At 37.8% G+C, this 27293-nt stretch overlaps 1 protein-coding gene across 4 annotated transcripts in view; it reads left to right on the top strand.

The window, feature by feature from the left end:
• CEP295 (centrosomal protein 295) overlaps nucleotides 1-27293 on the top strand; it is a 74875-nt gene that overhangs the window by 32995 nt on the left and 14587 nt on the right. For 3 of the 4 annotated variants that reach the window (XM_069808387.1, XM_069808386.1, XM_069808388.1), the window contains 12 exons: nucleotides 312-405; nucleotides 7925-8038; nucleotides 9454-9594; nucleotides 10719-10902; nucleotides 12666-12857; nucleotides 13829-14053; nucleotides 15316-15422; nucleotides 16996-17208; nucleotides 18046-18143; nucleotides 18270-19353; nucleotides 20184-20355; nucleotides 20481-20633. In XM_069808387.1, the coding sequence (XP_069664488.1) occupies nucleotides 312-405; nucleotides 7925-8038; nucleotides 9454-9594; nucleotides 10719-10902; nucleotides 12666-12857; nucleotides 13829-14053; nucleotides 15316-15422; nucleotides 16996-17208; nucleotides 18046-18143; nucleotides 18270-19353; nucleotides 20184-20355; nucleotides 20481-20633 (2777 nt within the window). Of the gene's footprint in view, nucleotides 1-311; nucleotides 406-7924; nucleotides 8039-9419; nucleotides 9595-10718; nucleotides 10903-12665; nucleotides 12858-13828; nucleotides 14054-15315; nucleotides 15423-16995; nucleotides 17209-18045; nucleotides 18144-18269; nucleotides 19354-20183; nucleotides 20356-20480; nucleotides 20634-27293 lie in introns of all 4 variants that reach the window. The other variant, XM_009920313.2, reaches the window with a different exon arrangement.

The raw sequence follows: 27293 nt of genomic DNA, 5'->3' as shown, positions 1-27293 counted from the left end.
GCAGGGATTTTGCTTTGTTCTTAGAAGCTTGTCAGTATTAACATTTTTGCATTACTTCAATAAATTAATTTTGCAATGCTGTCTTCCAGCATAAGTTCTGTTGACTTTTCAGTGTGCTTGCCCATCCCCATCTCCCAAGCATTCAATTCGGGTACATCTGAATCTGTTTATTTTTAGGTTTGCCTTTTTATTTTGCACAATACTGTCATTGTTGCTTGAATAGTTTTTTCCTTATCTCTTCTCTTTTGTGTGTGGTCATTTGGGGGTTTTTTTGTGTGTGTGGTTTTTTTGGTTTTGTTTTTTCCCCCAAGACGAACAAATGCACGTAAACATGCTCTGGAAGTGGAAAGACAAAGAGCAGCCAAAGTTGCAAGCCTGCCACCTCCTCCGCCACGTCCGCTTGAGGTATGTATCCGTGATGTGATAGTGATCACAATTTACATATAATTTAATGATTTATTTATTGGCCTGACTTCTCACAACAGGATATCCAAAATTGTTATTTGCATATTATAAGAAGAGCAGTTCAGCAAAAATCAAGAAAATTAATGAATTGTATATTAGCAGACTTCTTACTACTAAGCTTTGGTATTTGTTTATTTCTGATCTCTCGTTACATGTGGATTTTATTTCTTGTCACCTAAGATTTTTGTGGTTAATGTGTCTTTTAAACTTTATCATGTTCTCGTTTTCATTTAATAGCCACAGTGGTATTAAACTCTACAATTTTTCTCAGCATGTACACACCACCTCAACCTTCTGTCATAATGATGCAGCAGTAGCATTTTGTTTAGTTCTGTGTCCTGGTTTCAGCTGGGATGTAGTTAACTGTCTTCCTAGTAGCTGGTACAGTGCTATGTTTTGAGTTCAGTATGTGAAGAATGTTGATAACACTGATGTTTTCAGTTGTTGCTGAGTAGTGTTTAGACTATAGTCAAGGATTTTTCAGCTTCTCATGCCCAGCCAATGAGAAGGCTGGAGGGGCACAAGAAGTTGGCACAGGACACAGCCAGGGCAGCTGACCCAAACTGGCCAACGGTGTATTCCATACCATGGGACGTCCCATCTAGTGTAGGAACTGGGAAGTGGGGGCAGGGAATCACCGCTCGGGGACTAGCGGGGTGTCCGTCAGCGGGTGGTGAGCAATTGCCCTGCACATCATTTGTACATTCCAATCCTTTTATTGCTACTGTTGTCATTTTATTAGTGTTATCATTATTAGTTTCTTCTTTTCTGTTCTATTAGACCGTTCTTATCTCAACCCACGAGTTTTACTTCTTTTTCACGATTTTCTCCCCCATCCCACTGGATGGGGGGGGAGGGAGTGAGCGGCTGCGTGGTGCTTAGTTGCTGGCTGGGGTTAAACCACGACATTCTGTAGTAAAGATAGTTCTACCTTTTTAGCTGTGGGGTTTTTGTTGGTTTTTTTCCTCTAATTTCTTTACTTCTTGTAGGAAGTAGTAAATGTAGGGTAAGCTGTTTAATTTTGATAGGAAACCAGTACCTAAGGCTACTGGGGAGGCAAGTAGATAAAAATCATATTTTTATGTTTATCCTGTACCCTTTTCAGGGGGTGACTTTTTACATCCTTCACGCTGCTTTGATTTCAGAGAGATTCTGCATAGGTATAGAAGTTACTGTAGGATTGCAGATCTGAACTGCAGGAAGAACATTATGTGCATTTTTACTTTGGAGTCACCTTTTAGTAAATTTAATTTAATGGAACTTCATTAATGCCGAGTTTAAGTTGCCTTATGTGTTGTTGTGCCTTTTCAAACCATCAGGTTCAGGGATATTCAGACACTGACAAGAAAAGAAAGGATTAAGGTATACTTCTCAGAGCCAGTGAAGTTATCAAAGCTTTTCCCAGCTACATCCAGCATGTTATGTACAGGTTAGTGTGTTGGATGGTAGAGGTTTGGTACTGATGTATCTGGAAAAACTGAGTAAGGTTTGACCCTCACAGTTTTCAGAATGATTAGAAAAAGGAGTGCCTATATACTTTCATTTTTATCCCTTAGTACATTCTTCTCTGTAGCTCTCCTCGCTGGCTGCCTGAGGGTTTTCTTATTGTGGAAGTTGGATATGAGTGAGGATTAAAGCAAGTGTTGTAAGGGAGTGGTAAAGTTTGGGGTTATTTCTGGTGAAGTATATGCAATATTGGAATTTAGAATAGGTGGAATAAAGTCGTCTATGGTACAGTTCAGGTAAATTCAAACACTCTTTCACGCTGCTGTTCTCTTCTACCTGGTTTCATGTGACATGTTCCTGGTGTATCTGTTATAGAGCAGATGAAGGCTGTCTCAGTTAAAACTTTGATTCTTAATTTCCTGGTTTTCAGATGCTTGTGTTGCTCAGTTTGGCATTGTTGGAAAAGCATGAGACACTGCAGCATTGCTTTCTAGTAACTTTTGCAGTTTAGGATGTGTGTTATGTTGCTTTCTATTAAAAAAACAAAATTTCTAATTGGTAACCCAAAGTCAGCTGCAGTTAGCATGCATATTTGTAGATGATATGACAGCTAAAAAGACACAGTAACTATATAATAGTTTTCATCTAACAACCTCAGTAATGCATCTCTCTTTCCATTTTACAAATGCAGAATTTCCTTCTTATTCTTTAGTCTTTTTTCACCAGGGCAAGCAAGAAGACTTTGTTCAGGTTTCCCCAGGTTCTGGTACAATTGCATTTGCGATTGTATTGGATGGCAGGTCTGGTCAGTACCGTGTTTAAGTATTGCAGAAACATAACTTCCTTTCCTGAAATTCTACAGTTTATTGCATTTCCACCCATGAACAAATGTCCTTTACTCACCTTTTCAGCAAACATGATTTTAGCAGAGTTTGCAAGCATCTGGATTTTCTACAATACATGGGGTTTGTTTCTTTTAAGAAGTTCATGCTCTGATAATGCCAAATTGAATCAACAGTTCTGCAGGCATGTTGGATTTTTGTTGAGGAAAAAGATTGCATTGTTTAAATATAGCACAGCATGTCAGTTTGATCCATGTAAAGACTAGCTGACTTCAAGCCTGTTTCCTAGTTTTCATATCTGTATGGATTTTAATCCTTTTGTCATAGGCTTATGTTGCTGGGATGAAAAATAAAGTTATTTTCTTGGAAAAGTAACTGGGTGCCATATACTGCATGGGGTAAATGCTAAGTAATTGAAATATCAGAGATGATTAGAGCTGTGGCTTATTCCTAGTTCTGTATAGAGGGAGAAAACAGAAGACGTTAACTGTCAATTTCTGGGGCTTTGTCTTGCAAATGCATTACTCAAAAGGCACTGAATTTGAATTGCTTAACTTTTACTCCAAATCCTGTGAATTGCAGAAAATTACAAGATCATCTGCATAAGCATGCTTATTTTCTTGAATCAATTTACATAAAGAGCTTATTAAACATAACTATAATCATAATCTGATGCTCTGTTGCAATAACAATTGAATAAAATTTCATAAAATGGAGGATTCATTGCAGGATTACTTAGGAGTATCTTCAGAAAATGTTTCTTATTCTATTACTGTTACTTTATCCAGTTACAAAATAAGTGGTTTTACTCTAGAGATACTATCATAATCAAGTTTAATTCTCAGAAGGATAGCTTTTAGGAATTGAGGCCTTATTTAGTTAGACCATTTGTTAAGTTACTTGATTGAAGTTAAACCGTAAACATATTTTATTGACAAGTGTCACACAGTTCTTGTGAACTTAGTTTTTTTTTTATATGATCTTTCAGATTTTTATGTAATGGAAATACAACCTAAAAATCATAGAATCATGGAATGGTTTGGGTTGGAAGGGACCTTAAAGATCATCTAGTTCTAACCCCGCTGCCATGGGCAGGGACATCTTCTACTACACCAGATTGCTCAAAGCCCCATCCAACCTGGCCTTGAACACTTCCAGGGATGGAGCATCCACAGCCTCTCTGGGCAACCTGTTCCAGTGCCTCACCACCCTCACAGTAAAGAACTTCTTCCTTGCATCTAATCTAAATCTACCCTCTTTCAGTTTAAAGCCATTGCCCATTGTCCTATCACTACGTGCCCTTGTAAAAAGTCCCTCTCTGTCCTTCTTGTAGGCCTCCTTCAGGTACTGGAAGGCTGCTATAAGTTCTCTCCAGAGCCTTTTCTTCTCCAGGCTGAACAACCCCAACTGTCTCAGCCTGTCCTCATAGGAGAGGTGCTCCAGCCCTCTGATCATCTTTGTGGCCCTGTTCTAGACTCACTCCAACAGGTCCATGTACTTCTTATGTTGGGACCCCCAGAGCTGAACACAGTACTCCAGGTGGGGTCTCAGGAGAGCAGAGTAGAGGGGCGGAATTGCCTCCCTCAACCTGCTGGCCACAATTCTTTTGACGCAGCCTAGGATACAGTTGGCTTTCTGGGCTGCAAGCGCACGTTTCTGGGTCTTGTTCAGCTTCTTGTTAACCAACACCCACAAGTCCTTTTCTGTAGGGCTGCTCTCAATCTGCTTATTTCGTAGCCTGTATTTGTGCTTGGGATTGCCCCAACCGATGTGCAGGACCTTGCACTTGGCCTTGTTGAACTTTGTGAGGTTTGCACGGGCCTGCCCCTCAAGCCTGTCAAGGTCCCTCTGGATGGCATCTCTTCCCTCCAGTGTGTCGACCACACCACACAGCTGTGTCGTTGGCAAACTTGCTGAGGGTGCGCTCAATCCCGCTGTCCATGTTGCCGACAAAGATGTTAAACAGTGTTGGTCCCAATACCAACCCCTGAGCAATGCCACTCATCACTGCTCTGTACTCGGACATCAAGCCATTGACCACAACTCTTTGAGTGTGACCATCCAGCCAATTCTTATCCACTGAGTGGTCCATCCATCAAATCCATGTCTCTCCAATTTAGAGACAAGGATGTAGTGTGGGACAGTGTAAAAAGCTTTGCACAAGTCCAGGTAGATGACATATGTTGCTCTTCCTGTGTCCACCAATGCTGTAACCCTGTTGTAGAAGGCCACCAAACTTTTCAGGCAAGACTTGCCCATAGTGAAGCCATGTTGGCTGTCACCAGTCACCTCCTTATTTTCCATGTGCCTAAGTGTAGTTTCCTGGACCATCTGCTCCATGATCTTGGCAGGCACAGAGGTGAGACTGACTGGCCTGTAGTTCCCTGGGTCTTCCTTTTTTCCCTTTTTAAAAACAGAGGTTTTGTTTCCCCTTTTCCAGTCAGTGGGAACTTCCCTAGATGGCCAGGACTTCTCAAATGTAATGGATAGTGACTTAGCCACTTCATCTGCCAGTTCCCTCAGGACCCGTGGATTCATCTCATCAGGTCCCATGGACTTGTGCACTTTCAGGTTCCTTAGGTGGTCTTGAACCTGATCTTCTACAGTGGGTGGTTCTTCATTCTCCCAGTCCCTGCCTTTGCCTTCTGGGACTTGGGCACTGTGGCTGGAGCACTGGCCAGTGAAGACTGAGGCAAAAAAGTCATTGAGTACCTCAAGCCTTCTCCATGTCCTTGGTAACCAGGTCTCCCATTTCTTTCCAGAGAGGGTCCACAATTTCGCTAGTCTTCTTTTATCACCAATGTACCTATAGAAGCTTTTCTTGTTGCCCTTGACATCCCTGGCCAGATTTAATTCTGTCAGGGCTTTAGCTTTCCTAACCTCAACCCTGGCTGCTTGGACAATTTCTCTGCATTCCTCCCAGGCTACCTGTCCTTGCTTCCACCCTCTGTAGGCTTTCTTTCTGTGTTTGAGTTTGTCCAGGAGCTCCTTGTTCATTCATGCAGGCCTCCTGACTTATTTGTTGGGATGCATTGCTCCTGAGCTTGGAGGAGGTGATCTTTGAGTATTAAATAGCTTTCTTGGGCCCTTCTTCCCTCCAGGGCTGTATCCCATGGCACTCTACCAAGGAGATCCCTGAAGAGGCCAAAGTCTGCTCTCCTCAAGTCCAGGGTGGCAAGCTTGCTGTGTGCCCTCCTTGCTGCCCAAAGGATTTTGAACTCCACTGTTTCATGGTCACTGCAGCCAAGGCTGCCCTTGAGCTTCACATTCCCCACCAGCCCACCCTTGTTGGTGAGAACAAGGTCCAGCGTAGCACCTCTCCTTGTTCGCTCCTCCATCACTTGGAGAAGGGAGTTATCATCAACAAATCTATCAGGAACCTCCTGGATTGCTTATGTCCAGCTGTGTTACTGTATTGTTACTATATGTTACTCTGCTCTTCTTGAGTATTCATAATATTTTTAGAGATGGTTTTGGGGGTTTTTTTGTTCATTTCGTGATACATTGCTGCTCCAGTTTTGCCAGATTTTAGTATAGAATTAGTTACTTTGGCGGGGAGGGGGGAAGGAGGGAGTGTTACAAACCTCTTGATGGAAGTACGGGTGAATTCGTAGCTACAGTGGTTCCACCATGAGGTTTAATAATGTTACAAGTATTTCTTTTTTTTTCAACCTAAATTGCTTTTTGACATTAATCGGAAAATTGCAGCCTCTCACATCTTCACAGCTTTTGAAGAAAATTCTGGAGATTTGATTGGTTAATTGTAATTATTAATTACTGATTTGTTAGTTTTACATTTTTTAAAATAATTCTGAAGACTGAGGTTTAATTATACATTCTGAAGGTAACACAGTATAGGTCAAGCAGTCGGTATTCTGACTAATGAGGTTTAGGCATGGGACTTGTCTGTTTTCAGAGCTATAATCAGTATCACAAGTGTTTTGGTTAATGTTGATCTGTTACAATTACTATGATTTATTGATTAAGAAAGTTAGCATTTTTAAAACGGCTTTATGTACAAAGAAAGGTGAAATTCTTCATCGCGTGCTTTTATTTGTACATTATGTTTTTTTTCCTGTTAGAATAACATGCATTTGCTTAAGAACCATAAAATAAGTTACTGAATTTCTGTTGGTAAGGCTAAAACTAGTTGCACATCATAGGATTTTAATTTAAAGACTTCACTTTCTACGGTCTTTATAAAATAGCAAGAGATAATCAATACTGAAATTTTGTATGCCTCATCTTACATAGAGGTAAATTTAAGATATTCCTGAGGCTTAATGCTACTCCTTGTGTATGTGCATTTGTTTACAGTCATGTTAGTTTTAAACCACTCAGGCTATGAAACTTGCTGTTTTAGTTAATGTGGATAAGAATCCTTTTTTAGGAGAAAGTCTGGGGAAGAGGAAGCTGAGAGAAAATTAATGGAGGAGATGTTAGAAGTACAAAGGCAGGTCCTACAGAATACTGAGTTACCTAGCGTAGCTGCCCCACTGAGAACATCAGGCTGAGCCAAAGAAGAGGGAGGGCCTGGTCGCTCAGTGTTCAAACTCTTTCAGACAAGAGTTGAAATGTGGTGTAGCCAAAACTTTAAAAAAAAAAAAAAAAAAATAAAAAAAAAAAACTTTGTATTGTATAAATAGACACTTTTCACTGAAGTTATGGAAAATGCTCTGTTATCTGGTCAACTAATAAATTGGACGTAATGGTTCTAAGTTTCGTAAAGAAAGTCTGTACTTGAGAAGTGTTATTTTGCTGTTAGGTATAATTCTGTTGTGGATCTGTGGCTGCCTTGCTTTGAGGTGACTGTGACAGCTGTTGTAAGTGGGATTTGTATTTCTGAATTAAATTCAAGTGCTATTAAATTAAGGTAATGCTTTTGAAACATGTTGGCAGAGCTCTCTGATGAATGTTAATTTGTGTGGAGGAGTTTGCCTTAGGCTGTTAGATGCTCTCAGTTGTTAAGTCCTCTAGATCTGCCTTGTGCTGATGTGTTTTATTAATTATTAAACGTATGTGAAGTTTTAAACAATATTTTCAGGAGAGAATTTGGGGTCGTGGCTTTCTTTTAATAGTAATTTAAGTGTACAGATCACTTATGTCCTGTTTAGTTGCTTTGCTAGTGATACTGTTCTCTGATACACCTGTACTTGTACTTTCCTTCCTAGAATTTTGAAGTGAAAAAGACTCCTGCAGCGAAGCCCTATAGTGCTGACAACTTTTCTGTTACACGTTATCATATTTCTGAGCCTTACGTGGACAGAGAATTGGATGGAGAGCAGGTGATTAACTCCAAGTGTTTGTGATACATGCTTCCATGTATCTTTCTTTATATTGCATACAGTGTCTGAATATCAGCAATTCAGTTTTCTAGAACTTGTTTAAAAATATGAACTTGTATAAAGCAGCCATTACACAACTTACTAATTGGAATCTTAGATGGGGAAACTTGTAATGCCTGTTACATGCTCAGTCACTTGCAGGATCACACCTGACAGTCCCACATGAATAGACCTCTAAGGAGGTGAGTTCACAAGACTGGTATAATGTTAGGACACCCAAATCTTCTGCTTTATGGCTTAGTATAAATTAATAGTTGCAGTTGCCCTGCTTTTTTTCTCTTCCCCTCTCTTTAGCTATGTACTCCCACTGTTTACCTTGTATTTGTGTTCATCTGTTCATGCAGTCAGCAGTTTCAGCTTGCCAAAATGGCAGAAGTCTCATTTGGGAAAAAGAATGATGAATAGATTTTTGCCAAATGGGAAAGTTTACTCAAGTTTACAGTAGACTCAGACAAGGGCCAAAGTCAGATCAGAAGAAGGGGGGGACTGGAAAAGTGAGAGATGGAGCAAGAGCTTAGCTTTTAGGATGATTTTTGGATTAAGGTAATGCTATTGAGAAGTGAACCAAACAACAGTTTGGTTTATTGGTGATGTGAGACCACGATCTAAGTTCCTGTTCTGGATCAGCCTCTTTTAGACTAGAAAAGCTGTCTCGATAAATTTGGTTTTGTGAATATTTTTTTCAGTGCATTCATGAAGTTCTAGGTTTTCTTCACATTTGAAGGACTAGGGCTAAACAATAAGAGGAAATACTGTAGTTTGCTCAGCTTTGTCATGGAAAATTCCAAAATGTTAATCTTTGTAGCCTTGCTTATGTGCAGTGGTTTCTTGGGGTTTTTTTTACTTATGTATTTTTTTAATTTTCATGTGTTAGTAAGATTTTTCATATTTAAAAATTGCAGATTGTTTCTGCTTTCCCAAATGAGAATGAAAACGCTTCTGTATTTAATTCTGCCCCCCCGTTTAAAAAAACAAACATGAAGATAAAAGTAGTCAATCTGTAATATCGACTGTATTATTCATTTTACCTTTTATTGTAGGAGAAATAACCACTCTGCTATAACAAATAAATCATACAAATGGTTGTCCCTAGTACAGCTTGAAACTAGAACACTTTGACACCTATGCTTATGGAATATGTAAATATGCGCTTTTTTTTTCCCCTCAAAGGTAAAAAAACTAGTTTGGTCCTGCCTGCAACCAAGAATTATAAACCTTCAAGGGTGTTCATATGGCATTGTATGTCTTTTTTTTTTAAAGTGCTTTTGCTGCAGAATTATTCATTTATTTATTGTTACATATGCTTTAAACTACCACAAAGAACTTCATGGACTAAACTATTGATTGACTGCCAGCCAGATGCTCGATTAGCTGCTGAAGAAGAAGGGAAACGTTTGGAGGAACTACACAGAGAGGCAGAGAGGGAGAGAAGAGAGCAGCTTGAAAAGGCGCATCTCAGAGGAAGTCATGCCTTGAAGAAGGTGCATTTGGCTCAGGTAGGCAAAGTAGTTGTGCTTGATTTTAATGTCAAAATGACCAGTGTTAAGGAAGTTGTAGGTAGGTGATCAGTAAAGAAAGGAATTATAGTTACAGGAGGAAAACTGGTGGACTAAATGGAGTTTTCAGAATGTGTTTAAAAAGCACCAAACTCTGTTTGCTTATTTTGGCTATCTGGAAGGAGGGAGAATGAAAGAACATCCTTTAATTTTTATCTTTGTTTGACCAGCTGTTAACCAATCTGTAATAATCAAGCTAAACTTTTTTAATAGGTGATGAGCTCTACTTTTCCACACCAGCTTTAGTTGGGTTGATTATTCTGTGCTTCAGGGGAAAAAAATTAATTTATTATTAAGAAGGCAACAATATATTTTTTATTTTTGGAAAACTTTTCAAAGTTTTTACTTTAAGACTGCGGTTCTGTTAGTGTGTAAGTCTGGAAATACTGAAATTGTTTCCTTTAAGAAGTAAAAACTGAAGTATTGAGAAATGTCTTTGTACCTAGAGGGATGCTCTGAACTTTGTTTTACTGTCTGTTACTTTCACAAGTATCTTTGGAGGCTAGAAGTAGCAAAAGCTTCCTGTTTTTTAGTTGAGATATGATTGGCCCTGAATGAGTAACCTAACTAAAATGGGGAACTGTGGAAGTATTACTGATGCTCCTTAAGTTAACAGGGAGAAAACCCAACCAAACTTCAAATAAAGCTTTTTTTAAAATAGTTTTCATGTATAATGGTAGTGTGCCAAGAGTATTTAGTTCACGTCTGAAAAAGTAGCAAGTGCTGAAGTATATACTAATAAAAGTAACTTGCCAAAGGAAGTACTCATTTACCTTGTAAAACAGAAGATGTAATTCTGTTGAAGAAAGTTGGACTACAGGTGTATAGTCTAATTCTTTATTTAACAATAGATCTTCTAGGTAGTATTGATGACTCTTGGGTTTAAAGGTCAGATACAGCCTTCTCTCAAGGAAGCACTTTCTCCCTAGAATAAAATTTACTTTAAACATTAAGGATTAAAAAAACTTCATGGTAACCAAATTGAAGTATTTTATCAGTCCTGACATATGGCTGTCCGAATGTGAACACTAAATGATAATGTTATCCCTTCTTTATGTTTGAAGGACAGGGAAAGGCTACTGAAAGAACTTGAGCAAATGCAGAATGTGGATCGGATGCGTAGAAGACAGATTGTAGCGCAGATGCCACCTCAACTTTTTGTGCCTGCATACAAACGCAGGGAAATAAAAGAAGAATGGCAGAGAGAATTGGAGTTTGCATTTGAAGATATGTACAGCGAAGACAGGAGTAAGTAATTTGCTGGAGGTGGCTGAATCTGATAGCCCAGTAGAGGAGAGGCTGCTGCAGCTGCCTCTTCCCAGTCCAGCCCCAGTAGCAAGGCTGCATGTGTATTCACAGTAGGCACGCACATGAACAGGCTTTCGGTACACACACACACAGCTGGCCACACAGGCCAACACAGAAAACACAGCACTCGCATTAAATACAAACAGTGCAAATGGCCTCATCCTGTTCACTGCTCTGGCTGATCAGGATGGAGGCCTTTTAGTGGGATATACATCTGTATACACAGTATGGATCCCTCCAGCAGTTGGTCTTAGACACTCAATCTACCCAGTAATTTATCCTGGACCCTGTAGCCTTCTAGTTACCTCATATGTCCACATAAGCACTGGTATGCTCAAATATGTGCTATGGGTCACTCGGTAAGTCGCTTTAAACACTCACTCTGCCTAGCAGCTGGCCCTCGATCCTTAGTCTCCCCAGTTGCTGGCTCCTGGGCATATGAAACCCCAAGGCCTGCTGCTCTGCTCCAGTTGTTGCTGCACAGAACTAGTTGGGTATGGGAACGTATGCACAGACATGCACATGCTGTGGATCCCTGTGGTAACTGACCTTAAATACTTAGTCTATCCAGTAGCTGACCCTGGATCCTCTTGTCTCCAGTTGTCTCTGAGATGTACACACACGTATTGGCAGGTTTCTTAGTTCACTGTGAGACCCCATGGTCTCCCCTGTAGCTAGCTTGGATGCTTGGATCTCCTGATCCCTCCCCTTGCCAGCTTGCAGATCCCCAGGCCTCCCCAGTATCCAGCCCAGTCTTAGGGCTGCTTGATACCTAGCTCCTAAGCCTCTTATCATTCTTGCTGGCTAGTCTGGCTTGCGATGTGCTAGCCACTGCATGCTGATACTCATACCCACATAATATGCACTCGTTCTGGTTTCTGCAGTTGGTAGTGCTCTGGACACAGGTGCCCCTGTGACTTTTGGTCCCCACTCCAGTTGCTGGCCCTTCTGTATCCATACACACATGTATGTATACAAAATAGAGGGTTCCTCACCCAGGGAAACAGTTACAAATGGAATTTAGTGAGAAGACAGGGCAGACTGTTGGGCACAGTGCATGGCCAGACAAGTGTACTGTCTGGCCCCTTTTATCCCCTTACTCTTACATTTTTCCTCACACTAGCTCCTCTCCAGACTAACTTGATCCTTTCCTTTCCCTCCCTTTGGTTCTTCCCCTAAACATCTATAATTATACAATCCCAAGATGATCTTCCCATGTGTCCCACACCCCTTATAGGCAGTAACCCCATCAGTCGGTAAGGTGGTTGTGGGAGAACTCCTGTTGACTAGTCTTATAGAATTTCACACCTGGACCATGTGATCAATCACTATCCTGTGACAGCCTGGTGAGCAGCCGGGTCAGGATGCATCTTTTCCCTGATGAAGTTACTGGGATCCTCCTGTGTGTAATTGTTCCTGTGTGCTGCTTTTTGTGTAAAGATAAGCCTTTTATCACATAAACTTTTATTCTGAAAGACAGCATATTCTAGTGGAAAACCCTGTGGAATTTCTGAATAAATAGATGGCTAATGATCTAAACAATTCTGAAGCTTCTATTTTGGAAAGAAAAAATAGTTGGATTAAATCTGTTGTGAAACAAGATATTGATATTCTTAGGGATTTCTATGCTGAGTGTGGTCTTGCAGTGTTGCTTGCTTTTTGTTCCAATTGGTCGTCTTATGTGGTTGTGTTCTTTTAATTAGAAATGAAAGGAGACCTGATTTTGCAGTTTGAGCCACAACCTTTGCCACCCCTTTCTGATAGATCTCAAGATAATGATCTTGATATCTCTTTGGAGCAAGAATCTGCTTGTAACACTCAACCAGAATCTGCTTGTGATACTCGAGAAGAATTGGGACAGATGATAGAAGAGGAGGTCCCCAATGAATCAGAAAGTAAAGCTTTTAAATTTAACATTTAACTTAAACTTTTTGGGTTTATAGTAGAAGTGTTTTAATTTAATATATCAAATAAATTAACCAGTATTAACTAAAATGTCTTAAATACTTAAAATTCTGTAATGCCTGTGAAGTATTTCAGTATCAAGTGGTCTATGATGTTTATCATGGATGATAATATGCTAATGATTATGATTTTAAAAATTATAATGTGACTTATTTTTCTAATATACTTCAGTTTATTAGTATAGTGAGAATAATTTTTAATTGTTGTAAGAACTACACTGTTAGTAGCCATAATTATTGCTATATAATTAGTGTAAATTATGGGATGATGCTGGTATGTGAACTTAAATATTTTTCATTTTTGTGCTTTGAAATATTTCAAAGTTAACACTTGACTTTGTATGAAAGTCTACTTACAGTATGTCCTTTATGTAATATGGAGCAACTCGATCACAAACCTGAACGAGTAAGCTGCAACAGTTGCATGTGTGTGTGTACTCCTTCACTTGTGGTGTGTACAGGATAATGTGATGTGAACAAGAAGTGTGTTAGTGAACTTGCTGCTTGGCCAAGCATTTCTGCCATATCCCTTTGCTGGCAGAATCTGTTTTTTGGTCTGTGATGCATTGTGTTGCCAGTGCTAATACAAGGGAGGGGGCAGGAACATACAAGCAGGCAGGGGCATAGTACTGCTTGTTTCTGCAACAGTACAGCCTAGGAGTAGTCTGACTGTGAAACACTACAACTAGCTTAGCCCTCCTTTTATAGCATGCAGAGACAAATTACTGCTGCTTTCTTGCAGGTAAGGGAAAATATTGTTAAGCTTTTAACACTTGGTAATATACCTGAGCTATTTGTCCAACTATATAAGCAATTTAAAAAAAAAAAAAGAGGGTTTTTTTGGTTTTATGATGTGAAGATATTTATTACCCAAAACTCTTAACAGTATATATTCTTTATAGATCATGAAGAAGCGAAAACTCACCAACCTCAGTCAAAACTTGCCTTAAAGAAATTGCTGAACAAGATTAGAAGCCAAAAAGAGGAGTGGACATCAAAAAGTGAGAAAGAGATTCAAAGTGAAATTGAGACTATTGAATCAGGCACAATTGCTAGTGAAGAGAGACAATTATGTGATTTAGAACTTAACTGTGAGCAACAGAAAAATACAGTATGTGAAGCCAAAGGTACGTAATTACATACTTGCATCAGAATTTGTTGTGTAGAAGCAAGACGACTTGTAAGGGTGGACTGTAACAAAACTGTTTAATGGATTTTCAGTGGTGGTGTTTTGTCATGTTGCCAGAAAGTACAATTCTCCTGTCTTTTCCCACAGTGTGTTGTGGATTTGTTGAAACCACAAATAGGAGAGGTTTTTGCTCTTATGTCCAGTTTGCCCATTAGGATCTTGTGGAGAAAAGATGTCCAAAATACCTTTGTATCTTCTAAATCTCACCCAAATTGTTGTCACACTTAGTGTTGCCATGCTTTAATAGATGTTTGCCTCCAGGAGTAGAATTCCCAAGTGCAAAATTGGGCATTGAAGTTCTGTACCTGTTGGACTAGAAAAGCCAGATGCTTCAGAGGTTCACAGCTAGAAATGCACAAGACAAGCGTGATCTGATGTGTCTTGAAGTCATGGAGGTTTTTTTTTCTGCTTCCAGGCACCATTCTGAAAAGCCTCTTTGTAAAACTGGAATTTGTAGCAATTAGACGTTCCATTTTGTTCGGTAGCCAAATAATTTTGGGGTTACTTCCCATTTCTATCCTTTGTGCTCTTTTGGTCATGCTAGTGCTGAAGTTGGTGAACTTGTATGCTAAGTGGGATTTCTGAAGTATTAAAGTGATCCAGTTGTGGTGGTTTTGGGGTTTTTTTTTACTTTCATAGGTTGCTTGTTTTTTAAAATGAGATTAAGTGATTTTGCTCAATTGTGTACATGGATACACCAGCATAATTCCTGGGGATTGAAGAATGTAGCATGAGTGAAAACATGCCTCTGGGGAAAATGTGCTGCTATTTGAAGCTAATAGTACAGGATGAAGACTTGCTTTTTGTGCAATAGCCAAATGTTAAATCATTTGCCTGGAGAGTGCCAGTTTTAGACCCTCTTTGTTCCGAGAGGTTAATGTATGGCTTTTTATTCCTCAGGCTGATCTTGCTATTAGGCTTCCGAGTGATCCGGGTAGAAGCAATCTTCAGTCCTGTTGGAGCTGGGCCATTACTGTATATTTAAGAAAGATGCATGATAAAGGGCCATTAAAGGCTTAAATAATATAAAAAACTGATTTTCCAGCTTACAGAGACAGGCAGAGTAGTGGGATGGAGATGGTAATCTTTTCAAGAGCAGCTTAGGCATTTTGTTTAGAGAGCTTGGGAAACTGTAAAGCAAGATGTGAAGATCCAGGGCTCTTTCTGACTGCAATTACAGTTAAATAATGTACATTTTAGACTCTGTGAAAATGCTGGAAAATACAGTTGCAGCTGAAAATTCAATTCTAATCCATCCTCAAGAACAAGCAGCTAAAATTAGAATGGAAAAGGAGAGACAAAAGTGGGTAAGTGTGTGTGTACTTCTTCCTATCTCAGTTATGGCATAAAAAAAGTGATTTACAAAAGACTTGAAAATGCTTCAGGTTATCCAGCAGCTATAGACCCTTTTATGATACTTGTAACACTTAAACTTTTACTGTAACATTTTCTATACTTACCCTCTGTGTCTTAACTTTTTAAAAATTACTAAACTCTAGCTGGATTTTAGAATGGAGTGGAAAAACTCAGTTTCTTAAAATCTAACAAGTGCTATAGGCAAGGGATGCCATGCTACGATTAAATGAGAATCCCAATTGCAGATTAATACCTTTGCTTTAGGGAGGATGTAGTCAACAATATACAAATCTGATAACTTTACTGACTCTGTAACAACATAGGAAGGTCTGCGGGATTGTGTTTAGAGTGACAGGAAAAGCTTACAAACCTTGAGTATTTTGGGGGGTTCTTTGGTTTGTTTTGGGTTTTTTTATTAACTAGGAAACAAATGCAGAAAGTCTTTTGTGTCTATGGGAATGCTAAATTTATTATATTTAGAAAATAATAACTTTGTGTATTATTTCATTATATGTATTGCATACGTTTCATTATATTTTTTTTGTATCCTTAGACACCTACCAGCTATTATTGGTGGTTTATCAATTTAAAAAAAAAAAAAAGTTGAAATTCAGCCTTAGTGCAGCCTTAAATTGTAGAGTTAAAGTCCAGAAATTCAGGAAACAAAAATTTGACAAAATATTACGGGTTTGGAGGGGGGAATAAAAAGCAGCAGATACTCTGTGAAAGTGTGGTTACTTTCTTTAACATTAATTTTCTCTCACTTTGCACCTGCCCAGGGCCGGGCATGTATATATTGCTATGTCCACGTTAACTGTTCTCAGGTCTAGCTTTTTCTCGGGTCGCTCTTCCTGACATGCCCATTCAGACTGTCTCATTGAAGGCTGTTGTCCACTTCATCTTTGCCAGTACTTTGAAATTTTTCTTCACTTCCATTTTAAAAGTATATATGCTGTTGCTATGCCTGGATCTAAGTGATTTGTAGCTGATAGGTACATGGATAGAGAATAAAAATAAACAAATCCCTTCAGAGATTTATGGAGTGTTCTTAAAGTGGTTATACATTAGCTATTTCAGAAGTTTCGTAAGGCTTGAATTAACATTTAAATGTGTTGAACTCTTGAAGAAAAGCTCTATAAAATGCAAAGTAGATTTCTGAATTCAATTTAAGAAAAGGACTTCTTTTGCAGTCTCTGGAAAATGATAATGTATCTTGAATGGTTAGATTCTGATTTTATCCATTCTATTAATTTGAGAACAGATAATAGTGCAATAGTAAGTGGATTCAGGGACTATTAGAAATATCTAGCCAGTAAAACAAAATTATTCTTGTAAACTTTGGAGCTATTTTTAAAGGCCTCTTACAGTTTGGAATTGTCTGTCACAAGCAGTAAAATTTCTGCTGTAAGTTGGAACAAAGTTTTGTGTGTGGTGGTGTCTGGGTCTCTTTTTTTTTTCTTCTTTTTTTTCTTTTTTTTTTGTCATTCAGTTCTGGAGATTGACCCTCATTTTTATTCTCAATAGAATGAGCAAATAGAGCAACAGAAACAGGAACAGCTGGCCTTACTTAAACAAATTGAAGAAGAGAGAGCACGTTTGGAAGCTGATTTTCTGAAGATCCAAATGCAAACCTGTTTGGAGGAGGCTAAGAAAAATAAAGAGCAGGAAGAGCAAAGTCAGCTGGTACAAAGCCACAGTGTTCCTTCTACAGATCAGCAGAACAAAGTAGAACATGAGGTGAAGAACTGTAGAAAATTGTGTGTAGCTTTTTAACTATCCTTATTATAAAAATTTAGAGTACCATTTGCCAATTTTAAATTATATCAATCAAGACAATCAATCAATTTTTATTTCTTAGGCTATGAATCAGAAATTTGTACATGTAAAAGCTTTGTTTTGTCTAATGTAGAAGCTTGTATTTCACACGATATCACTGGACTTTGAATATTGGATTGTCTTTGCATAATCCTAGGGACAGCATCTCTGTTTAAAATACCTGTTAGTAAAATCTGATTAGAGTCATATAATGATTATGCGTGCACAGGTATCATTTTTCAAGAAGGGAAAAACAATCTTGGGGGGGGGGAGGGCGGGAAGATTTCTACATCTCTTTCTGTCTAAATCTTAAACAGGTACTTAAAGAAGAGGAATTTATTGAGGATGTTGAAGAAAAGCAATTTTTTTTTTTTTTTTTTTTTTTTTAAATCTTGAATCATTTGCACAACCTGTAGTTTTCTGAGAATCTGATTGCCTTGAAAATGCAGCTCTGTTGGATCATTGCTCCCTGAATTTGCTACTGGGTACATTTACCTCTTTGAGCTAAGCTGCTGTAAGCACCATTGACTTTGACGGTGTATGCTCGACTTGCCAAGGGAGACTGTAGCTGTAGGCCATCTGTTCCAGAAACTGCTTTAGCTTCATTGCCTCAGGCTGAAATCTCACAGACGTCAAACGGTGGTACACAGTGGCTTCTGTAAACTTAGGAGAAAGAATATACAGCTTAAGGTTGTTGCTTTAATAGTTGTCTGTGAGTTATTTGTGTATGTGCACTTAAACTTATTTTATTTTGATTAGACTGGAAATACTACTGTGTCAGAAACCAGGAGTCCTAGAGAAGACAGCCATTTACAGATGATTCGTAATTACCAACAACGCCTTCTGCAGCAAAATAGGTAAATTCCTTTATGAAACAGAAGTCTGAGTTGCCTGTTTCAAAGTAATTTGAATAGCATTGATTGTTGAAATTGATGTTTATCTTTGCACCACTCTGTAAGGGTTCATGTTTTCTTTCTGTTCAGGCTGCACAAACACTCCATTGAAGAAGCTAGAAAGCGTATACAGGAGTATCAGAATAAGTTGAAGCAAAGATACTTGTCTACTTCTGCAACATCTTCAAGCATGGTGGAATCAAAATCAATTAGTCTAAAGCCTGTCTTAGAACCACTTCTACAGAGGCGAGGAGTGCAACCAACACAATATCAGTCATCTGAACAAGTTCATGCACAAGAGTATGCACGGTCGCTACCTGTGTTTTCAGGAACATTGCATACGTTGGAAAAACCATCTTCACAGAAACATGAAGAGCAAATGCATAACGTTTGTCCTGGCAGACACGTGCAGTTTTTAGAAGCTTCAAAATTGAAGCATGGAGAGTTTTGCTTGCCGTGTGGCTGTCCTTCACAGGAACAAGTGGGAATGTTGGAAACCTCCAATAATCACATCAGAGAACCATCTCAGTTCCAGTTACCATCAGGGTTAGTCACGAAAGACGTCACTGCAGTAAGAATGCAACCAGAAGCACGTGTACAACACGTTAAATTTGTTTTGCCTGCAGAAGGTTCCTCTGAGCCTTCAGAAACAGTGCACTTTAAAGAGTCAACTCAGAAGATACCTAACCATCAAACAGAGACAGAAGCTGGAGAAGAACCTGCACTTAAGACACCCCTCATGCCAGCAACAAAGGGATCTCATATACTTCAGGAAGTCTCAGTTGATTCTTTGGTGTATCAGCAGGGATCTGCAGAGAGCACCATCAAAACAAGCCTTGAACAACTCCTCAATCTTTCTGAACCCATGACTTCATCTCATGAAGAATCTAAAGCCCAGGGTGTTGAGGAATTCTTGATATCAAAACCAGGAGAGGCATCTTTGTTAAATTATTCTGGTATACTGAATTTAAGGGACAGAGTGTTGGCCTCATCAGAAAGCATCCAAGCTCAGCAAAAGTATTTGAAAGAATTGCAAGAGCAGCTAGATGCACAAAGAGAAGCTCTTCTTTCTAGACAGAAAATACAAGAACAACTTCTTTTACAGAAGCAAGATAAATTGAAGGAACAGATGCAGAGACAGCAAGAGGCTTTGAAAGAATTTCTGAACAAGCAGGTAAGCTTTGTAAATGCTTTGCTTTGCATGGTGAGTCATCTAGTAGGTGATCAAACTTGAGTGAATGCTACCAATTAGCGAAGTATCCCATGGAGTGTTGATAGTTTTAGGTGATTTAACATAATGAAAATTTTAATTAGGACTTGTGATTTGTAATCAGTAGTTCTTTTCTGTAAGCCCCAAGAGCGCTGTTTTGTTCAGTCTAACAGAAATAGTATGAACTTCTGTGCTTGGTCTCTGAGCATAATGCCTGTTGAAATAGTTATGTTGTCTGAAATATCTGCAGGTATAGTTTTCTTCAGCTCTAGAAATGCAGCTATATGTGTAAAACAGCTTTTGCATTAAAAATAGTTAAGCAGTACTGCAAAGGATATTGTAAGCATTTTGAATAGATTATTTTTTAAAGTTTGTCTTTTTATGTGTACCCGTTAGGAAATTGGTTTGGCAGCTGCCCTCTTGACTTGTAATTTTGCTTGTTCCTGGGTAACAGAAGAAAAATCCAAGTTTATTTTGAGTTTCTAAAGAAGCAACTTCTGCCTGCCCTCTCCCCCCCCCCTTTTTTTTTTTTTTTTTTTTTTAAAACAAAAGCCATCTTAGAAAAATAACTATTGCCTGGAGTCCCTGTCTCTTGCTTTTACAGTCTCCAGCTAAAATTCCAGAATTCAGAAGCTGAAAAACTAAAAGCAGACTTTTCAGGAATTGTTCCTGTTAAAAATGCTAAGTATTCTGATCTAATGTGGTTTGATAAATGGAAGATGCTGGTTTGATAACTGCGTATAAATATAGTCTTATATACAATTGCTTCACCCCGCCCCGCTGCTCCTTTTAAGGCGAGACGTATGTGCACAAATGAAGAAATGACGAAGGCACAAAAGCCTGACTGGATTAATAGGACTGACTTTTTCCAAGTCTCAGAAGACTACCAGCAAGAGAATTGTGGCAGGAGTAAATTTCATGGAAGTGAAATGATTTCACGGTGCATCAGTCCAGCTGAGCAAACTGGTAAGGCCGTATAGTATTTTTCATTATAATTTTTCTCATTTTGCAGCTGAGATGGAGTCTCTTCCATCTCCCAAGTTAATTTGATACATACGTATTATTCCAATGTGCAAAACTTTGTTTTACAGAACAGTCTGAGAAAGTTCTATGTAGAGAACAGAAATGGAAATCTTCCAAACCACCCGTGGCAAAAGTCAAGTTAGGGCTTGATTTGGAACAACACGAACTTAGTGTTATACCAGAGGTAGACACGCCGAAGAGTTGCAACATTTCTTTTGCAGGTAAAATATATAAATATATATATATATGAATATAAAATGTATAATAAATGCTGCTGTTCCTGAGAAATACAGATTGGAAGAAATTAATCTTTTCTGAAGAGTCTTTGAGATGATTGATTGTGAAATGACAGCTGATACTGTTGTCTTTTTTTAAGGTACAATTTACATACTAGCAAAGTGAGTTATAGTTAAGAAAAGCTTATCCTGTCATTGTCTGTCTAGAAAAACATAATCAAAACAGAATTTCACCAAGAAAAGAAAATTCACTGACTTACAATTCCATGACTTAAGTTCCCTGTTGATTTTTCTGTTGGGCAGGGTCAGTGTTAATAGGCAATTGTACAATAATTGTAAAGAAAACCATCAGAACTGATGGACGGTGTTTGAATGTTTAGGTTTTGAGCATACCAGGAAAGTGAGTGTGAAATCTTTAAATAAGGAGTTATATCAAGTTTCTACAGAAATTTTTAGACCATCTTTTTAGTTTTTTAATTACAAAACACTCTTTGTAAAAATTTCGGATACCAACTACACAAAGCAATTATCATTTTCTAAGCGTGTTTGTTACAGTCTGCATGCAATGCTTTGTAATTCTCTGTAAGGGACATAAATTAACAGGTGCAACAAACTGATGCTTTCTAAATGTAAACTTTTTTAGTTTTAGTTTCTTCATAGCTAAAATCTATTGTGTATTTTACAAAAGTTTTAGTATTGTGCCAGTTTTTTTAAAAGGGCTAAGCAGAAAAATCTGAGTAATTGTAGGCCTGTCAGGCTGGCATTCATCTTGAGCAAAATAATGAAACAGCTGATATGGGACATCTTTAATTAAAGAAAAGTAATTAATGCTAGTCAGCATCAGTTTATGCAGAATAATACTTGTTGGACCAATTTGCTATCTTGATTAGACAACGAGTTTTGTTGGTGAAGGTTTGATTGAAGAATATATTCTCAAAAGCACTTAGCTTAGTGTTACACATCTTAATTAAAAAAAAAAAACAAACAAAACAAAACAGACTAACATATATACCAAAAAAGTTTTCTGAAATATTATCCAGTGGAATTCTAGAGTAGGGAATGCCCATTTGCTGTATAATCCCATTATGATCCACAGGTGATTTATTCCTATGTTATCTAACAGTTGGTCGTGGTAGATGGTGAAAAGTTGAACTTGATTTTTTTTCACTGGATTGGGTGGCCAAAAAGGGTTGTTGTGTGGGGCAGGTTGGGAAGAAAAATTTTTAAGCCAGAACAGTGAAGTTATATTGCCTCTGGACTTGGAAAAATTACTGAAAGTTTTGGTGGAAAAATTTGTTTGAATTTTTTGGGAATAAATATTTTGGTTGAGTTAGGAATTATTTTTTGACAAGTCTATGACCTGTATAATCTTTTAATCTGTATAATCCATAGACTGTGTAATGCAAAGGTTTTTACTGACCTGATATGGCTAACGTTATTAAAATGGAGCAGGTTATTTCTGTAGAACGGAATGTGCATCTTAATGTTTTTCATGAAGTGCAAAACACTGCATTTCTGTATCTAAACTGATTACAAGTATTTTAAATTCAGATAAAACAGTTTCTGTTGGTGGAGAATCTTCTCCCATTTCGACCATTGGGGAGTTTGCATATATGAAATGTTACAGTCATGCTCTTTTTGAAGAAGGCACGTTACTTTTGAGCATAACAAAGTATGAGGAACAAATCTCTAATGGAAGTCCAAGGCAAAGTAAACAGTCAAGTAGATTATTACAAGAGGTGCTGATGGTAACTGCTTGAAAATTCATGTTTCGGGTGAGGAAATCCTGTTCCTTTGAGGAAAATACCATTCAGCACTGCTAATTTTACTGCTATTTATTTGTAGCATATGACCTGACTTGTTAAAGAACATGCAGTGCTATTTAAATACTGTGTAATTTTAAGTGTAAAAAAGGGTGTTTCAATAAGCATGTGTCTCAGAATGACTGAGTTTTTATCTTTTCTTTTTGTCATCCATTACCATTCTAGTAACAAAAGTCCACACTTCAGTGAACTTCATTGCTAGTCAACAGTTTCTCATCCAAGGCATGTGCTTTGTATCTGTATGCACCTTGTAGAACTGTCTGTAAAGAAACTTCTTTTGTATTGCCTGGTTGCACTGCCCTTACCAGCAGAATCCCATGCATGCATAGGGAGCAAACCGCTGTAGAAAGCCACCATGGTGTCTTTGTCCTGAGGGAGGTACCTTCTGCCCAGACTGGGGGGTGTTCAGGTTTGCAGCTCCACCAGGTGGGAACTTGTTTTGAGCAGACCTATGGTGTGCCTGATTCAGTACCCAGTGATTCCTTGCGTTGACGCAAAGGAAATTAATGCTTAAAAAGAACTCTGGAGTGTTAGCATGCTAATGTAGATGTCCACTGAAAGATCAGTGTGTCTAAGAAATCGCTTAAAAATACAGTTGAGACAAAAACCAGAAGGCTGAGTGTTATCCTTAGCTCAAAGAAACAACTTTGAATCAGGTGTTAGTTGAGACAAATAAAAATAGTACAATAATGTAAGGATTACTTTAATTCTGATCTTTTCTGTTCATCTGTGAAGAGCTTTTATTAGAGATTACACCTTTGATAGACTGTTTCCATATGTGACAAAGTTAGTCTGATTCCATAAATTAAAGCAAGTTGTTACGGTTATAAAAAAAACCAAACAGTTGGTTTTGTTATAAAGTGTTTTGTGATTGTTCAAAATAGTTCTGTTACAGGGTTGTTGAAACCTACTAAGCATGTTATTGGTAGTTTGACTGGCTTTATAAAAGGACAAAGGTGACTAGTCTTAGGTAAACAAAGAAAGTGGGTTACTAAGAATTTTTTGAAGAGATTGGACTAACAAGTGTACATCAAGTTTTTTAATTCCTACTGTTTTTTCCCTGCATATACAAATTTAGCTTGTCTTTCTGGTCTTGGAATAACTTTAACTCAAAGGCTCCACTACTTTCAGTTGCAATGCACTTGCTTCTGTTCAAATTTCTTGCAAAATGGAATGCAGTTTATCATCGCTATAATTGAGAAATGCTATGCCTGACTTTCTGGGAACTGTTACACAAAATTTGTGAAACAGTGACTAAAGCAATTTGAAGCTTGTTACAAGATGACAGCATCTCGTGTTCCAGTACAGTTTTCAGTATCCATCTAAAATAAATACATTACTAGAACTGCAAAGGAGTTTTCAGCAACTTTTGCTACCTTAGATGTACATCTTTATGAGCAATACAGCTAATGTAGTATGCACCTCCTGGTTTTGATGGAAATTTCACCATTGCCCCAAATCTTAAGATAACTTTTCATTTAGCTTGTGTTGAGACATCCTTTTCAATTCAATCAGGATTTACTAGGAATTGAAGTTGTTTTGAATAAGTATATATGAGCTCATTTTCTTTCAACTGCTTCCTTTTAATTCTCAGAATACTTTTTTTTGAAATATACCTATATTTAAACTTCAATCACTAAAGAATTTTGTCGTTTTTAACAATATTTGAAGAAAAGGCTTGTATTTTTCTTAGTAAGTTGTAGAAGCATTGCTAGATCAGCCATTACCAAATTAATATAAAATATCTTAGTGTAGTGTCTTTGTACATTGGTGAGTATTATATATGAACAGTGCAATGGTTTATGTAAGAGGATTAGGAAACTTTATGTGAACATCTATATTTATTAAAAAAAAAAAAAAGGCAAAGCTTTCTGTGATGATGTATTTAAGAGGATTATCCTCTTGAGTAGATCAACAACCAAACTGTCAACAGTATCTTTGTAATTAGAGGGCTGGGAAGCACTCTGTGGTACTTTCGGTAACTGGTGCAGTATCTTGAGCAAGAAAACCTACAGTGCATGTTAGGTTTGATTATTTTTTATTTAATTGTTTTCTAAAAATTTTTTTGCTACTTCATTCTAACGAGAACATGTTTGCAATTTTCCCATGTTTTCAAGACGTAATTGTATCTCTAAAGGTGAGAGCAAATGAGTGCTTTGTACATGTGATCTTTGACCTTATTCTTTGAAGTTATGTTCTTGGTGGTTTCTACCTTGGATCAAATAATGTAAAGCTTTACAACTTATGAGTCGTACTGCTTTCATGATTACAGAACCACTAGATGTGCACAAATCCTATTAATCGCTGCTCCCATGCTTTTTCAAAATAAAGCATTAAAGATAAAAAGGTAAAAATTGTACAGGTTCTTAAAAAGAGAAACTTGGTAAATCTGCTTGGATACTTTATCAACAAAGGTGAGTTTCCTTTGATAGGAGACTTGTCCTTGGATAACAGGCAAAATTATTTTTTATTTTTTAATTTCCATAATTAGCTGTATTTCTTCCAATTATTACAAGAAGAAAATAACTTTAACCCTCTCAAATTTAGAAGCAGACATGTCTGAACATAAAATGAGTCTTAAGGACTGCTGCTGGTTAGGGGGGGATGAATCCCTATGCTCAGTATTGAGTGGTTACAAGTGCTGCCCAAACTGATCGGCTGGTTGGCAGCCAGAGAGGACAGGTAACTGTTAAAGTCATGTTGCAGTAAGTGCCACCAGTGAAGCTAAGATTTGGATTGCCCTCTGTCACTGATGTATGACAAGATGAGTTAGGAACTTTGGACGCTCTGTATTTATCCTTCCCAATTCAATTTGGTTAAAATGGGCTAACAGAATGCAAATTGTTAATATGGAATTGCAAAGTGACCCTACAGATGAGACAGGCAGTTTGACGGCATAAACCTAATTTCCTTGAGGAGTCAGCCTGAAAATGGTGACTAGATTTGATACATACATTTCTTCCACAGTTCTCCTTCATTACATATCAACAGGCTTGTCTCTTTTTATTCATCTTCATCTTCAATGGTGCCCTTAAGCAGCAGTGTTCCAGATGTGAATATCTTCATGTGTTGCTACCCTATACAGAGATGTTATTCCAAGCATGATTATTTTTTGTGATCCAAGGTAACCTAAGATTTCAGTTTATTTTTAGTAATCCCAAATATTTGTCCATAATTCACTATTGCAGTAGATTGTCTTATCCATCACCAATGTAGCAAACTAGTGTGGAGTACAACTTTTTTTTGTTTGTCTACATGGTTGGATTTGGACTAAAAACAGGGGGGGTTATATTGTCTTCACCGGGTAGTTTGTTGTTCAGTCTTTTGTCTTTCAAATTGCACCCTAAAATAATTGCTGCTATTTTACTGCAATTTCTGTTGGGGAAAAAAAAGAAAAAAGCATCCTGAATATTACAGGCTCAATTTTTAGGTACAAATTCTTTGTCACAGTGTGGTGGCCAGAAACTTAAAACATGAAAGTCCCACATTGATGTCAGGAAGCTGTGAGGAGCAAGAACCTTGCACTATTATTTTGGAGGGAGGAGAGAAGAATGAAAAACCCTCCTTTATGAGTCACCAAATACATTTTTCTTTAAGGATATTAATGTAATAAAGTCATGAGATATGAGCATGTTGTATTTTTAATTAAATAATTTAGTTTATAGCATGAAATTGCTACTGTTCATCCCTTGTATTAATATCACAAGAACAGTGCAGGTTATTACAGTATAGTAATGAAACATTTGTAGCATAGCTCTCCATAGAATTTATATACAAGAAAGTATTAAATGCTTGAATCTCATCTCATATGTTTTCTAAATTGCTACCTGTCATGCTGATACCCTTTCAAAAATAAAATAATTTCTTTCAGAAAAATATCTAATCTTGATGTAAAGGTATCAGGAAATGGAGAATTCTTTGGTAGCTTGTTCCAGCATTTAATTTTTTTTTCAAATTATAAAAATAAACAGTCTATTTCCAGTTTCTGAATGTCCAACTGCCATTTCTAGCCACTGCCTCTTGTTATTACTTTCTCTGAGTTTAGAAATCTTTTATACTGCATGGTTTTTCTCCTATGGAGATATTTAAATGCCAGGAGATTATATGATTACAGTTTTCTTGCTGATTAAAGGAATTTGCTTTAAGGCCTTGCTCTTTTTCAGGATCCTTTATCTCCTATATTCTGTTCCAAAGAAGGAGAGCAGACTTATGCAGTGTATATTGACTCAGTCACACTACTGCCACATCCAACCAAGGAGCTTGTTGCCAGCTTGTTTTACTCAAACTTTAAAAGTTATCTTTCCTGTGAACCTGAAGACCTTTGTCACATACTTGTAGAAAAGGGATCAGAAACCAGTGTTCTGTGCTCTTCAGTGTTCTTAGCTAGCATTTAATGTAATAACATAGTAAATTAAGAATAGATTAACTTCTGGTTTAATCCAAATAAATATATTTTAGATGTGTTTCCTTTCATGTCTTGTCCTTTCTCGTAGTAGACTAGTGGATGATAGTGGCTATAGAAAACCTTAGACCTACTTATCCACCCCCCCCTCCCCCACCCCAAATGAGTTTCACAATGTTTCATATTTATTGAGATACATAAGTATCACATCATACAGATACTTCACTGGTGTTGGCTCACAGAGGATACCTCAGCCCCCCTCCCTTTTTTTTGTAGTAGGAAAAATAGAACAAGGAGATTCCACCTTCCAGTAAGAAACTGAGTTTCACCTTGTACAAGGTACAAACTGGTGTTAGGATTACAAAATGTTACGAGATCTGCCTAAGTATAGAGTCTTGCAAATGATGGGGATTTGAAATG

The sequence above is a fragment of the Haliaeetus albicilla genome, chromosome 20 (assembly GCF_947461875.1).
Source record: "Haliaeetus albicilla chromosome 20, bHalAlb1.1, whole genome shotgun sequence".
NCBI lineage: Eukaryota > Metazoa > Chordata > Aves > Accipitriformes > Accipitridae > Haliaeetus > Haliaeetus albicilla.
Note: the sequence above shows the minus strand (reverse complement) of the source record. Positions and strands in the feature narration are given on the sequence as shown.